At 28.1% G+C, this 16841-nt stretch overlaps 1 protein-coding gene across 5 annotated transcripts in view; it reads right to left on the minus strand.

The window, feature by feature from the left end:
• The window catches only part of LOC142325295 (A-type potassium channel modulatory protein KCNIP1-like), a 698781-nt gene that overhangs the window by 5142 nt on the left and 676798 nt on the right, over window positions 1–16841 (minus strand). For 3 of the 5 annotated variants that reach the window (XM_075366854.1, XM_075366849.1, XM_075366850.1), the window contains one exon: window positions 730–1513. The exons of 1 other annotated variant lie outside the window; for it this stretch is intronic. In XM_075366854.1, coding sequence (XP_075222969.1) covers window positions 1352–1513 — 162 coding nt within the window. In that variant the 3' untranslated portion in view covers window positions 730–1351. Of the gene's footprint in view, window positions 1–729; window positions 1514–4669; window positions 4827–16841 lie in introns of those variants that run through there. One more of the 5 variants, XM_075366853.1, reaches the window with a different exon arrangement.

The raw sequence follows: 16841 nt of genomic DNA on the forward strand, positions 1-16841 counted from the left end.
ATATCTTTAATTTATTATTTTACATATAATTTTACACTGTCATCGTTATTGTAATATCTTTTAATTCATTTCACATTTAATTTAAATTATTAATAATTCACATTATTACTATTATCATTATGGTTAGGGAATAATTTATTAGACAAATAGGACTAATAAAGGCCGCCTGACACATTTATTCACAATTATGATCCCTCATTAGGTGATATTCCCACCTTAAGAATTAAAATAAGAAATCTTATTGAATTGCAAAACAAATATGACACTATTCAATCAGAAATTGAATTGAAATTTGATATGAGGTTTTAGATTCTGGTCATATACTAGACTTGAGTATTGTAGAATGTAAATTACAACATTTAATTAATATTACTAATCAAAAATTATCTAATCAATAAGTTAGTACAAATACATAATTTAAACAAACTCAATCACAACCTATACATAGACCCACATTTAAAGGTAATTTCTTAGAATGGCAACATTATTTTAATATATATATTGATTATATAATATATAATCAATAACAATATCACAGTGTATTTAATTCTAATATATTTCATTCCAAATTTACATCATACTGTTGTAAAAATCTATGTACAATAAATTACATATAATATTCAACAATGCATCATTTAAGGAATCATTAAAAAGTATATTATATATTCAAGCACAATATACATAATCTGATATATATTCATTCAAATATTAAAGTATCATATATAATTCCAAAGTAATAAAAGTCTATATTTATTTAGTGTATACAGATGTTAACAGTATGAGATGTAAATTTGGAATGAATAATATTAGAATTAAATACATTGTTAAATTATTTATATAAAATATCAGCTATTAACTGGCCAACTAAATTGTAACAACTTTTGTACTGTACATGTATACATGATTAAGAAGAACACAGTTTAATTTCCACATCTATAAATAATGAGGAGGAAATGATACATAAATCTGAACAGCGTAATTAAAATAAATGGCTCCAGTAAAAACAAAATTTGCTGCTCTCTCTGAAGAAACAATAGCACCAGTCACTGAAGATGGTTGAAAGATAATTAAAAAAGTCTTGACAAAGTTTGCAACGTTTTATTATAAAGTTTGTAATTTAAAAGTTTATATCTTTTAATAAAAATTATAGAAATTGAAATAACTACAGGCATTTTTAATTATTTCTTTTATATATAAGAATAAATTATGTAGAAATTTAATACAACTTGTACTGATGTAATATAAACATGTATTACACACTTTAAATGTTAGCAATCAGAGAGTAAAACAAAAAAAAAAAAAGAATGTGTATCAAGAGAAAGAAAGAGATAGCGTTTGACTTAAAGGTAAGTCAGAAGAGGAGAGGTTGAAGAGGAGAGAAACAGTAGCCTACAAACAGAATGAGGAAATGGGATAGGTTGAGTAATCTGGGAGCATCGTAATCCCAGCTGGCTGAAGTAATCCTGTCCCTCTCCCTCAGGACCTGTTTGAAGCTGGCAGCTTGCAACGATCCCTAGAAAAATCAATCAGAGAATTCCTCATTTGACTGTTATTTTCTAACCACAGTATTTTTATTGGATTTAATTAAACCTCTGAATAAAATTTAATAACCTTTCAATAAAAATTAATAATGAATTTCTGAATCCACTGATGTAAAATTTAAAAATATAAAACTTTTGTGATAATCTAAATTACATCTTAATTTCACTTGTTTAAAATGATAAAAATCATTTTATATATCTTCTTTTATATCTTATAATTAAAAATAAGTAATGTATTTACTTTTATTTATTACTTTGAAATCTCTTTTATAGCTTACCATTTCTGACAAATCTATTTTTTTTTAAATTTATTTATTTTTATTACATTTAATCATTTAGAATTCATTATATTACTTCTAATCTAAGATATATTTTTATAACTTTTTATTCTGCCTATCTCCACATAATTACAACATCGTTTATTGCTTTACTGTGTAATTTAGAAGCTCCTTATTCTTATTTTGAGTCCCATTTTCAGTTTTTAAAAGGCAGAATGTAGGTATAAATATAAAACATTCAAGTGCAAGTAATACTAAACACAAAAATGAAAAATAAATTTAATAATTTCTTCCACTAGATCAGTGATTCTCAAACTTTTTAACTGCATAACCCCCAGAAAGTAAAAAAAAATAATATTTTTCGACTCTCCAATCCCAACCCAATGTTTTTACAGAATAATGAGCAAATGTTGCTGTTGGCTTACTTAACTGATATAATTTCTCATTTAAATGACTTGAATGTGAGTTTACAAGAAGGATGTGATAAAAACAATTTATTAATGACAAAGTTCATGCTTTCATTAAGAAGCTTGATATCTGAATTATTTGCCTTTGAAGCAAAAATTTTGATATGTTTCAATTCAATTCCGATTATATTGAGAAAAATTTGGAAGAAGAAGACACTATTATTCACCAAAGTTTGGATAGCATGAAGATGCTTTTGCATCAGCTAAAAATTCAGTTGGCAGAGTATTCCCGAAAGATAAAAATGATTTCTCGAGGAAATGGGTATTGAATCCATTTAGGGAAAACAGTGTTGCAGTTGCTAAGTTACCATTTGAGATTCATGACCAGCTCATCAAAACATCTGCCGATAAAACATTATAGCTACAATTCAAATCTGAAGATTCAGGTATGTTTTGGCTTGCTCATGAAGTGGATATGGAAATTTAGTCACAGAAGCATTGAAAATATTAATCCCTTTCGCTGCAGCTTAATTCTATGAAAAGGGTTTTTCATCTATGGTTGGGCTAAAAAGTAAATATTGGAATCGTCTTTTATCACTTGAAACAATTTGCTTTTGTGTTTCTAACATAGATCCACTTATGGAAAAACTTTTAAAGGAGAAACAAATGAAACCAACTCATTAATTTTCTTTCATCTGTAGTTGTAAATGTAAGTAAAATGTTTATAATAAATGATTTTTTTTTCTCATAAAATGATTTCATTATTGTTTACATGTTAAGTTGTAGCCTAATTTTGTGACTGCTGTGGGGGTCCCAACCCCCAAGCTGAAAACATATTTATAAAATTTAAAAAAATGAATAGAAATTGAAACTGGATAGGAAATAAGTTAAAAGAAAAACATAATGAATGGAAAAAAAATGAAAATTGGTTTGAGAAAAAAACAAGTAGTATGAACAAGAGGTGGGTATTATGAAATAATAGATAACAGAGAAAAATTGGTAAAAGAAAAAAAGGGAAAAAGGTAAAAAAATTGGTAAGATAGCTGAAGGAAATTGATAAAGATGGTTGGTCTCTCAAAAAAATGAAGGTATGGAAGTTCTAAGTGGATCTCATTTACAAATAGAACATATGTTGTAACAAATTCTGGCAGGAACTGTAAAAGGACAAATAGGCAGTAACGAAAAGAACTAAATATAAACACGAGCTAAAAACCAAAAATTACTTAAGAAAAGTCTACAATTAGTGTGTGTAAAGAAAAGAGAAAATTGTGATTAAGGGCCTACAGAAATGCACATATTTTATGGTTATGAAATAGAATAGCCTAAAATTGGTACAAAATCGTAGTAAATTGTGAAACCACTAAAACTACTAAAAAAACCACTAAAATATTTGTCTATCGATTCAAGTGATTAATATTAAAACCACTAAAAAATCTTTCCATCCATTAAAATGATTAATATTCTTTATGAATAACTTAGAATACTGTGATAAAATTTTGAGAAGGTGCTAATCATTAAGTATTAGCATAAGTGGAATAATAGCTTCCATGCACTTACAAGGTTGTTATTGTCAACATTAAAAAATAAATCTGGATAAAATTATAAACAAAATATTTAATTTTAAGTTAAGCTTTAGGTACTTAAAACATAACATTTCAATTTTTTAATTTTAAATTTATTACAGTATATGAAAGTGAATGGAGACAGTAACCCTAGTTCATTCCAGTTCATTTCATGCTTCTGATAATTATAATATGTAACAATCGTATGTCCCTGATTTATGAAATAGCATATTAATTAATTAATTAAATATTAATTTAATTACTGACATCTACCACACTGGTGATTATTTACAAACTCTACAAATATGCAGTTCAATATGTAGCTCAGGAATTGGTTACTCTGAGCTGTTATGGGGAAAGGAATTTGATGTTACTGAGACACAGTTACCAAGGCAACAGAATTCCTTTCCTTACCTAACTCCTCCTTAGCAACTTGCTATAGGTGTTATGATTACAAACTAGTAGGGCATGATTTTTGGGATGTTTTTATATAGCCTCACCCATTTAGCTTTAAAGCAGATCCCTTTTTCCATCTAACTCCCTAGAATCTAAAGTATGCAAATGAATGCTATGCATGTTCCACAGATGTCATTTTTCACTACATATAAATAGACGTCTAATGTAAATTTCTTTACTTCCTCTACCGAAAAGAATAAAAGTAAATAAAACTAAAATAATATTTGTAAAATACATATAGTAGTTGTATTGGGAGATTATAATCATTGATAAAATGAAATCTGAAAGAAATATAGATTAAAAAAGTCTATAAAAAGTTTTATTTTTTCATCCAAAAAATGTGAAGAACAAAATAGTATTTCAATATTACAATAACAAAAAAAAGTAAAGAGCTATTAATTTATTCATCGCTTTAATTTTATTTTATACTTGATAATATAAAATTTATTTATGTTTTCATAGTGCTGTATTTTAAATGATCGTTACAGAAGACATTTTAATTAAATTTGAAGACTTTCTATCAGTGATTTTTAATGGGAGTTCATGACTGGGGGTATGTTGAAATTTACTGATGAAAGTCACCTGTATAACAAAAAATGTTTTGATGATTAAAAAAACTCTTATCAAATTAAAAAATTAATAATTTTATATTTCACTAGAATTCATTTTGTTTTAAGATTACAGAAATACAATAACCAAACATATAAAAACTTACAAATTTATCAGAATTTTTTCAGATTGTTTTCTTTTAAACACATGAAGTTAGTCATGAATTTATATACCTATATATATATCCAGTAATAATTATTGACAATGGTTTTATACTGGCTTTTTTCAGTTATTTAATTTAATGACAGAATAAAAAAAAACCATTAAATATCTATTACACAATGCTATCATACTGCTGGTAGCTGGAAGTCCATTAATCATAAATCATATTGCTCATAGAGTGGAAGATGGTCAGAGATGTGAGAAGTGGGGAAAAATAATTATTAATAATAACTGCAAATAATGAAGAATTAAAATGATAGCAAAAATATATAGTTATGTGAGATACATACGTACATACAGTTATTATGCCGAAACTAGTCAAAATGGATTCAGAGATGATCAAAATGGATATTTCCATTGAAATCTGAAAACCGAAATTTTTCGCGATTACAATACTTTCTTTACTTTGTACAAGAAAGTAAAGATCATATATACAATTATAAATGGATAATCGATAGTATTTTCAATATCAATTTATTTGTATTGAAAATAGTTGTGTTTTAAGATCTACTGTGATATTGAATTACAGTAGTAAAATTTATTTTATTGTATAATTATTACTACTGCTGTTATTTATTGTTTATAAACATTTAAGAAAAAATCTTATGATTTTTTGATGGGCAGTATGTTCGATCATGTAAGCAAGTTCTTTATTAGGGTGTATGTTTGTTCCAATTTTTCTTTTTATAAATTTTTGTTTAACCTCCGGGACCACCATTAGATATTGCTTCAGAGGATGAGATGAATGATTTGTAGCATATGTAAAAATGCCATGCCTGACCGGGATTCGAATCCAGGACCTCCGGATGAAAAGCTGAGAAGCTAACACTCGCATCACAGAGGCTGGTACGTTTGTTCCACTGCAGCAGCTCAATGGCCAAACCAATTTAGATGAATGACCCCGCGTTGGAATGCTTATGTTTCCAAGAGTGTCATAGGCTATATAAATATATATGTGTGTGTATGTGTATATATATGTTTATAAAAATATATGTAGTTATGGAGATTTGCTGGTTGAAGCACAAACTTTAATGAATTGAATTAATGAACTGTGAATTGTGAGCCTCTATCATTGTGTTAGCTGGGCTGAATTGAATGATTCGAATCAATTGCATGAATAAAATTACAAAATAATAGAATTAAATTTATGTTAAATAAAATTATATTAAGATAAATTAAAAAAAATTCTGTTTAATAATAATGGGCTTCCTGTGGGAATTGCATGTGAAGCCTAGAGTGGTGGGTGGTGCGAGCACCTTGTGTGAGGCTAGAGCAATTATCACCATCAACTGGTAACAAACAGTGTGCCCCTGGGGCGCTGTTTTGAGAGGTGCAATGGTATGCTCTTATAATATCTCTGCAAAAAATCATCCGACTTTCAAAATTCAAATGGGGTGCCTGTTAGTAGGTTAAAGGCTAATTTTTGCAAGCATCAGGTACACTCTCGATCTAACAGATCACAGTTAACGGAAATGCTGTTACATCCTTGCAACCACTCTTTCAATTTAAAATTTCAAACGGGTTATTTGCTAGTTAATACAAATTCATGATGGAATTAAACCAGGACAAAAGAGTAATTTTTTCAGCAGTCGTGTCTGGTTAGCATAATTTTAATTTTTGTAGTTAAAATTAATGTTTATTCCAGTATTGCCACTGTTGTCAGGTCAAATGTTGATTTTTAGCTCTTCTAAATTTAGTGGCTTATTGATATAAATCTTTTCTTCTAAGTAGCCCTAAAGAAAAAAAATCAGGTGCTGTCAAATCTGGTGACCTTGTAGGCCAATGAAAATCTAGGTTTTCAAAATTATTCAATTTCCAAACACTGACCTAAGGAACTCCATTGTGGCTCTGCTTGTGTGAGCCATACATCTTGCTGGAACCAGGTCTCTTCAATGTCATCTTCAAGATCGAGAATGAAAGATTCCTCAAGCATTTGCCAATATCTATTACTATTCAATGTCACCGAAACACCATTTTCTTAAAAAAAAAAACAAAAAAAACCCCTGATGATTCTTTGTTGGGAAGCAGCACACCACACCGTAACTTTTTGTGTGTGTGAAGAACATTCATATGTAATTTTTGGATCAACAGCACCCCAAAAATAAGCAATTTTTTTGATGACATAGCCGCTAAGGTGGAAATGGGTTTTGTCACTCATGCGCAAATTAGGCAAAAAGAAATCGTCAGAATCATTGTGTTGATAAATTGCCAGGAATATTTCAGGAGTAATGCATAATTGTTTGAGTCCATTTTATGGGCTCAAACATTAATTGGATTTTGTAAGAAAATTTTTTTAAATCCTTGTGCAATATTCTGCTCAATGATGTTTGATTTGACTAATGCCCAACAGAATGGAATGTTTTCATGTTGGCAATTGTGGCATCCATCTCACTGTTCCTTACAAACTAAATATTTTCATTACTTCTGGAAAATCTTGGTCTTCCTGATATTCTGGCTCCCCAACTGACCCAATCTGTTCAAATTTCAAAACCACTTCGCAAATGGCTGCACAAGGTAATTTAGTAGTTTTGTAAAACTTCCTAAATTTTAAGTGTGTTTTAGGAAACAATCCTCTGATGAAATTCCAAATAAAATGTCACTATTTTTATTCTTTCTTGGAGGGTGTATTTTTCCATAATGAGTCTTATTTTTATTTAAGTTTAATCTAAAAGAAAAAAATGTTATAATATTTTAATAATAAAAAAATTGTAAATAATTTTTCATAGAAAATGATCTATTTATATAAATATTTTGAGCGACATCAAACTTAACAATATAATTTGGAAAGGTTACAAAAGTGATGTTTTCTAACATATGTTATTGTGAAACTGAAAATTGGGTACACTTTCAACAAAATATACAGAAACAACTTTAAATTTTAATAAAGAATGGAAATATTAATGTAACAATTTCAATGTTCGGTGAGAAAACCAATGAAAGAATTTAAGGATAAACCATAGCAATAGATATTACAAAGCAATTGGAATTACAATGTGCTAAAGCACCCCTCTGACTACACTTTTAAACCAGAATTCTTGACAACTGTTCTAGTTTAATTTCTTGGGACATAATGTTGCATTTTAAATGAATACATAATAATAATAATTTTATAAATAAATTCAGAAATCTATATTATATTTTCATAAATGCAGAGGAATTATACTTAATATAATTAACTTAAAGATGTTAATCAGACTTCATCAATTAATGACTGGAATAATAGAACGTGATTTGCACTGTTATTCTATTCATTAGGGCAGTAACTGAAAGTTGTAGAAATTAGAACAATTCTTAAAATCTCTTATTCAGAAAAAAATAAGGAACCATAACTTGAAGAATTATCACTCAACTATATTTAAAGAAATGATAAAATAAGCCTTGATCAAACAATTTTTGTTTAATTTTATTCCTAAGTATTGAACTGAGAAACAATTAGAATGATTCTAAAAGTGGGTAACAGAAAATTGGTAATCAGTAAATGAAGACTGATAGCCAATTAATACTGATCATTTTACAGACAATTCCAGAGATATATCAAGGATTCCTGTAAACAGAGTATGTGTCTGTCTTACGGCAGAGTCAAATAAGCATACATTGTTTGTATTGTTACTGGGATCATAGTTTTATGGTGTTTTCTAGAAAACACATGTAAATTATAAATGAAGGTTTTCAGGAAAACTGTAAAGTATCTTGATCAATCCTATCAGAGGTTGCCTTTCTACAAGCCAATTATTCCCTTTCTATTCTTTCCTACCATTTCCTTGTCCTTTATTTCTTTTTCATTGAGAGCAAGTGCCAAAGAACTTTGATTCGCCACTCTGGTTTAATCTGATGTGCCATATGGTGTCTAGTAACATGTGTTCCACTAACTAGCAGGATAACTGTTTCTTTACTGAATGTAATAGTTAATCATTTAAATATTAAGAAGTCTTTAACTAAACAAACTTTTAGTTCGAATATAACAGCATAATTCATACATAATTGCTCAAATTTAGTAATTAAAGATGCAGTAAATAAGATTTAATATTTCCTCTTGTGTACTACACATGTGATGATAATCGGTATTGATAGATGATTTAAAATAAATATATGAATCAAATTTGACTTTCATTAACAAAGAATATGACATTACTTCCTGCTTTGTGGTACAATACATCATTGTTTGTCATTTGTCATGAGGTACATAAACTGGCAACTGTTGTTTCAAATGTCAGTCGTTCTAACAACTTCCCAAATTTAATCATAGTTATTGATCATACAATTAAGTAACATTAAACAAACATTTTGGATTAATTGCTTTTCAGTAACTATAAACAGAAATGGTTTTTATTATTGTTTTAGGAATCAATCAATCATGGTCATTGGCCAAATAATTCCAACAATATGCATAAATGCAAATGCCCAGCCTAATAAAAGTATCTCGGATTAATTTATTATGGAAATTGATTACCGTAATTAAATATAAGTATGACCTGCAGTACTTTATTCTTACTTAAAAAATTTTATTTTCAACATGCTACTCTCTGTTTTTCAGGTGTTTTGGAACAATCACATATAAAGTATAATACTTATCCAAGAGCTGAATATATCACATTATTACTAAAATTAATGTAATGTTTCTATTATAAATTTAAAAATTCCTATATATTAAAATTTTCTATATTAAAAATACTTTTACCATTAATCTATTAATCACATTGTATTCTTCTTCTATTAATAATCCTTAAAGAAGCATAATTAGATGAAATTACCACTATATGACAAGAAAGATGTCACATTAATGAGAACAGAACAAATATCATTACTAAATGGTAACTAATAAAGATAACCTACCAGAGATGGAAGTTCAAGAACAGAAAATGTTGTGAAAATCAGACATGATTTAGCTGCCAACAAGAAAAGATGGATAAATCTTTAAAGAGCTGGTCATTTTCTTTGAGACTGACCAACAGTCAGCTTTGCAATTATGTGTTTATGAGCAGTTTTGGAAACAATTCCTAAGCAGGCTACTTTATCATGGAATATGATACACTAGGTTCAATTTATTCCATGCTCTGATAAAGATTAGAAATAATGAAATAAAGATTGGATGATTATTATAAAAAAAGTCCTTTAATTTTTAATGAAACATTTTGTTGTATTTAGTGAAGTAAAAACATCAATGACAAAATCAATATGGCTAAAATAGCTATTTTAATAATTACAACTTGTTATTCTTAATATCTATAAAAAAAACTTGTTTATACGTTATAAAACACAAAAAATAAAAAAATGCAAATATAAATATTCATTCATTTATCTGTAAACAATATGCATGTTGTGAATAACATAAAAGCCTAGTCCATTTAAAATGTCATACGTTTATTATTGCTTGTTCATAAAAAATAAAGCATTATGTATTTTTATATGAAAAATAAAGTCAAAGAAATTTCAAAATTCAAAGAAAAGAAACAGATGTTCATAAAAATGATGCAAAGTACTGATTGTGATCGCAAATTGAAATATTCTTTCAAAGCACATAGAAGATTTGGTAGTGAAGTGAAAAGCTATGAAAAATATAACTTTTTTATCTACATAAAAATGAAGTACAAAAAAAAAGAAATATTTCAGCGTAAGAATATATTTATGATATTCAGATGAAATGATGTGGAATGTTGATTGTGAATCATATTTGTGTTTGTGCTTAAAAAAGCAAAGTCAATTTTATCATATAATATATGAAGAAATGATTTCTTTTCAATCTGAATTATTTAAATATTTCATGAAGCTTATCACAAAACCTACGATATAAGAATACAATATCTTTTAATTTATATATTTCTTTAAATCAATATAAATAGCAACCATACAAAAAAGTATTTTCAATAGTCCACTATTCATTCAGCACAAATAAAAACAAAAATCTACCAATTTCAAGACAAAAGTAAACAATTTAAATTTTATTTTATATCAATTAATTAAGATGAGTCATTTTTCTATTGTAATAACTATGTTTTATTATTACAGTATGATTTGAATTCATTGTGAATTTTCAACTTTGTATTAATGTAAAGTATTATATTTTCTGTTTAGTTTGGTTCTAATGGGAATATGCATTTTTTATGCACATTCAATAATATAATTCTTTTTTTTGTAGCATAATAATCTTTCTGGCTTTGTTCTCCTCAACAATCGTCCTCCAAGCCTCTCAGTTGCTATCAGTTGCCAGCACTCTCTACCTCCTCACCCATCAAAATTAGATTTTTCATATCAGTCATCCATCCACCTCTTCCTTGGCCTATTTCTCTCTTTTTCCATGCAGTCTTTCTTTCCATATTATTTTGACCATACTGGTTGCCACCATTCTTTAATATGTACCAACCAACTTATCCTTTGAGTCTTCCCTTAAAGGAAAAGGGAAGGGATATTTGAAAATATCCCTACCCTCTATGAAGGCGCTCAGTTCTTTATCCTTTTTTGTTCTTTAAATTAGTAATAATAACAATAATACTGTGTTTATTTAGATAAATACCATGTATAATTATATTACGAATAATATTTTTAATAATGAGAACAGAAACAGCCCAAAAAGAATATTTAAAACATTTAAGAGATTAAGAGTGGCTAATTCCAAATGTGATACAAAAAATTACCAACCATGTATGTTGCAAATCTTTTCAGTAATAGTATATAATGCTACAAATGATAACTAAAAATATTACTTTCTAACTCATGCAATTCCACCATTAAAGGCAATAAAGTTGTAGAAGTATCCTTGAATAAAGATGTAAAGCATAATAAATGTTTGAAGATTGTAAAACAAAGAAAAAAAAACAAACATTGTAGCTGATACATCAGCAAATTATATTTAATATCTAAACATTAACTTACATAATAATTTTAATTGAATCCTACTAGATAGTTTTAATCATTTTATCTGTAAGTTAATTTTATCTCAATTCACCTTTCAAATAATACAAGAAATAAAGTAGTCAAAAATTAAAATTTATTCACTAACCAGAATTTATGTTTCTTATGGAATTTTGAAAATTAATAAAATTTTTAGGAGATACAAAAAATAGTAATGGAAAAATCTGATGGATTAAGAATTTTAATAAAAATACTATCTGCTACTTACAATAGATTATCTCTAAAGTAAAGGCAGTTTCATTGTAAAAAAATTTATTTTGATAACTTTAAAAATATTTTTTATTAACTACATACCTTATACTACTTTTCTATATAATCGCTACATGAATTAAGTAAGACATTTATTGTAGCATTACACCACCTTCAATATACCCTCATCATATTCTTCTGCCGCCAGTCTATTTAACCGCTGATTTACAGTATTTTTAAGTTCATCATCACCCACGAATTGCTTACCATTCAAAAATTCTTTAAATTTCCCCAACAAATGGAAATCAGAAGGAGCTAAGTCCGGAATATATGATGAGTGATCGTTAATTTTCCATCCAAATGTTCTCAGTAAATCACGTGTCGGACCCATGTGGACATGCATTATCGTGCAATATGACGCCACCGTCGGTCAGCCGCCCACGTCGCTGATTTTGAATGGCGCGCCGTAACTTACATAGAGTTTCACAGTAAACTTCTCCATTTATAGACGTTCCACATGGCATGAAATTAATCAGCAGTATGTCAAACCGATCCCAAAATACTGTGGCCATCAGTTTGCGTCCAAATGACTGTGGCTTGACCTTTGTTCATCTGCTTGGTGACTGAGGATGACGCCATTCACTTGACTGCCGTTTTCTTTCTGGCGTGTAATACGAAATCCATGTTTCATCGCCGGTAACAATTGAATTATAAAACTCATCACCTTTTTCTGTGTAGCGCATCAAAAATTCAAAAGCAGATCCCATTCGGATTTTTTGTGACATTCCGTTAAGACGTGCGGCACACCCAACGTGCACAATCCTTTCTGAAGCCTATATGGTCATGAACAATGCGACCGATATAACAGCTCTTGAAACATCTCGAAAAAGAAGGGCCAGGTCGGAAATCGTAGAGCGACGATCTTTTCTTATTTCATCATCGACGTGTTTCAACAAGTCCTCGGTGATTATCAAAGGCCTCCCGTACGTTCTTCATCATGCACAATAATTCTGTTATTTCTAAACCTTTCACATCATTTTCGGACGTTTCTTTCATTCATTACATTATCACCGTACACAGCAACCAACTGTCTATGAATTTCAGCCGGCTTAACGTTTTGATGGTTTAAAAAACGTATGACTCCACGTATTTCACAGTCGGTGGCAACATCGATTTTCCTATTCATTTTATAACGTAATAACTCATACATAATCAAAGATGCTACACCGCGATAACTTACAGGCAACAATGTAGAGTGTACATTACCAGCGTGACCATAACGACACAGGTTCGCCATACTTAAGGAGAGAAATTTCCAGCGGTCTTTACTTTAGAGATATCCCTCGTAGAAAAATCTGATTAAAAACGTCACAGTAACTTTTAAAATTTGCCAAAATTATTCAAATGTGTTTTTGATTTAGAAAATAGTGAATTTTAATCTGAAATAAGTAAACTAAAGATTGGAATTTTTTTCTTTCAGGTTTGTTTTGATGGGAAAGATTCCAGTTATTTTTTAATAAAAACTGTTATAATGATTTAAAATCCAGTGATTGAATAAAATCTGAAGGCAACCAAATATTTTACAAGACAGTCTGTGGAGGAAGGGTAAATTACTGCTTATATATCTGATATAAGTAACTTATTATATGTTATAATATGAGATATAATAATTTTAAAACGTGTGGAAAGAAACAGAAAACCTTAAAAGAGATGGATAGAATGGACGTGATTGAGCTTAAGAGGCATTATAAAAAACAAAAAATAAAGAGTACTGTCCTTGTTCAATAAAATATATGTTGTGAATCTGTAATACAGGGGTTATACATATGCAAGACAATAAATAGTCTGTCATGATCGATTCAAATCATATTACAAATTTCTGAAATTATCAAACTTCACAGTACACAATGTTAGTAGACCAGAATAGTAAAAGTAAAAGATCTTATATCTCTTTTTTCTAGAAAATGTTTTCTAGATGTTTCTAGAGATGTTAAAAATACTATTTAATATTTAATTTAAATTATTAGTAAAAAGTATTTTGAATGTTAGTAAATAATATTTTGAGAAAAATAGAAATGTTAAGATTTGTCAAGGCATTTTTCTTGAGCCAGAAATCAAAAGTGAGTTGGAGAAAATTCTGAATGGTATGGATTTATTGTTAGGAGAGAAATTCAATTTGAAAATAAATAAGAGTAAAACAAAGGTAAAGTAATGGGACCTAAAGAAAGTCAATGAGGAATTAAATATTAAGTAAAGTTTAATATTAAATTAGGTGAACATAATATATCAAATGTTACAGAATTTTTTATTTAAGTAGTAAAATTACAAAGGACTGATGAAGTAAAGCAGAAATTAAAAGTGAATTCATGCAAAAAAAGTGCTTTATTGGAAGAAATAAGTCTGCTAGTATATCTTAAGAAAAACCAAAAAGTTGAACATTTTTCTTAAAAATATTTTAATGGAGGTAACACTTTATAGTAGTGAAACAACAAGAAAAATTTGTGATTGCCTACAGTCACAAAATTTAGGAGCTGCAAAACTGCCTGAAATAGAGTGCAAAAAAAACACAACCCACAAAAATATATTTTGATTACTTGAATACAGAAAATAAGATTACTTACTATTTATTCATTTAATAATATTATTATTGTACATGTTTTGTTTACTGTTTGAAAACTATATATTTAAATTATCTCTGAAAATAGTAGGTACTAGTTTTAGTTTGTAAGTTTTTTGTCATTAGCTCATTAAATATATAAATTTTGTTTTTCAAAAAAATAATTTCCTGGAAATCTGTATTAGTATTATTGTTGTCTTAATTCAATTATATGTCATTTTTCTGTTTAACATGGTTCTTTCATAATTCTGTATTTTTTTTTTTATATTTTAAAGTTTTTTTGAAGTTTATGTAGCAGGATTTTTTGGGTTTGCCTATGGTGGCAAATATCCACTAGGGCTGGTCCTGTTATGGAGTAGAGTTAAATGTTGAAAAGACACTAAGGCCCACCCTTAACTGTCAGGCTATCAGTAACGTATGATAAGGTAAGCCATTTCATAAACATAGTTTTTAATTGTTAATATTTTACCTTGTTTTTATAACTAAGATTAAAGATATCTTCACTAGACATCACAGCAATACCTGTACCTGTGTTATTGATTTGAATGACTATGAAATATTGACTAAAGTTATTCTGGGATTCCCAGCAAAAAATATTACTTGATCTGCCAAAAAGTATTGCTGCATATCTGTGGGAGTAAAAATATTAGTGCAAAAATGTAGTTTAGCGGTATTATGTTTTTACACTGAACACAAATACATTTACTTTTCGCACTGCATGATAGATCATCTACTATGCTCTTTGTTCATATAATAGTTCTTATTAAATAAAACCACCTGAGATCTCTCTAGTTCATATCTTTCCTGTGGCCTCTGCCAGGATTTATTAAAAATGCTTCATTGCTTTCATATATTTCATTTGCATTTTAAAAATTTATTTAAATTAATAATGAGCAAAAATATTAAAAAAATATACAAAAAAAAAAAAATAATAATTAAACATTTTCTGTATCGAAAGAAAGTTGTTAGTCTGTAAAATCTTTTAAGTAAAGTCAAATTCACTTTTTCTTTAAATGAACTATTTGGTATGCGGACGTTTTTTCTATAACCATAACATGAGTGTAACATTCATATCATTACGTCACTGCACTACAAATTATTCGCAAGATTAAATATTATTTAATGAAAGTAAGATGTTAGTATGCAATAGCAGGTTTATAATAATTTGTATTAGCAAATTCCTTTAGGTGTCATGTAATATGAAAGATGAAAGGGAGTATACACATAAAAGAGAAACAGTGTATATATATATATATATATATATATACTATATATAAAGGAGAAGGGACAATTTTAGGGATCAAACAGATTTCCTATCTGTTTACAAAGCAGGTTTGTCATACTTGAAGTTCTAAAGCAGATATGACTGCTTGATTGTTGGTCAACCAATGTGAATCAATGTTAGCTTTGGTCTGACCTCAAAACTTGTCTCTTGTCTCACTTTATTACCGTGTATTGTTTTCAATATTGTAACAATCCCATATAAATTACAAACGCCTCAACTTTGTTTAAAATAATTGTATATAAATTTAACAAAGATTAAATAATCAGAAAGGTTATACACAGCAGATATGGTATCAAATCATTCAAATGAATTAAATAAAATAAAACATTAAATGATAACAAATACAAGAGATTAACTTCAAAGAAAATATCATTCTACAGAAAAAAAAAGTTTTAAATTAGAATTTTTTTGTGATTCATACAGTTTATGTTAATAAACTTCTTCATTTTTAACTATATTACATCGCCATGTACAATTGTAAATAAAAAATTTATTTTTGATGTGTATATTAACTAATAAAGTCAAGCTTCGAAAAAATTACAATGATCCCACACTGTACTTATATGCAATTACACTACAAATCATTATAAAAAAAATTACAACAAAATATTCTTTAACTCACAGTTTAGAATGTGCTACGAAAATTATTTTAAGCACATATTTAAATACATATTGAATGAGATGCAGATAAGTTGTTTTGTTTTTTGTTTTTGTATATTTAAAATTCATTGAATTTTTCCCATATGAGTATGTTTCCATAAAGAAAATTTTTCACTTGTATTTTAAATAAATTGGTGAGAAGATCTTTTGAATTGTTCTTAAGTTT

Source organism: Lycorma delicatula, chromosome 5, assembly GCF_047948215.1.
Source record: "Lycorma delicatula isolate Av1 chromosome 5, ASM4794821v1, whole genome shotgun sequence".
In the NCBI taxonomy this organism is placed as follows: domain Eukaryota; kingdom Metazoa; phylum Arthropoda; class Insecta; order Hemiptera; family Fulgoridae; genus Lycorma; species Lycorma delicatula.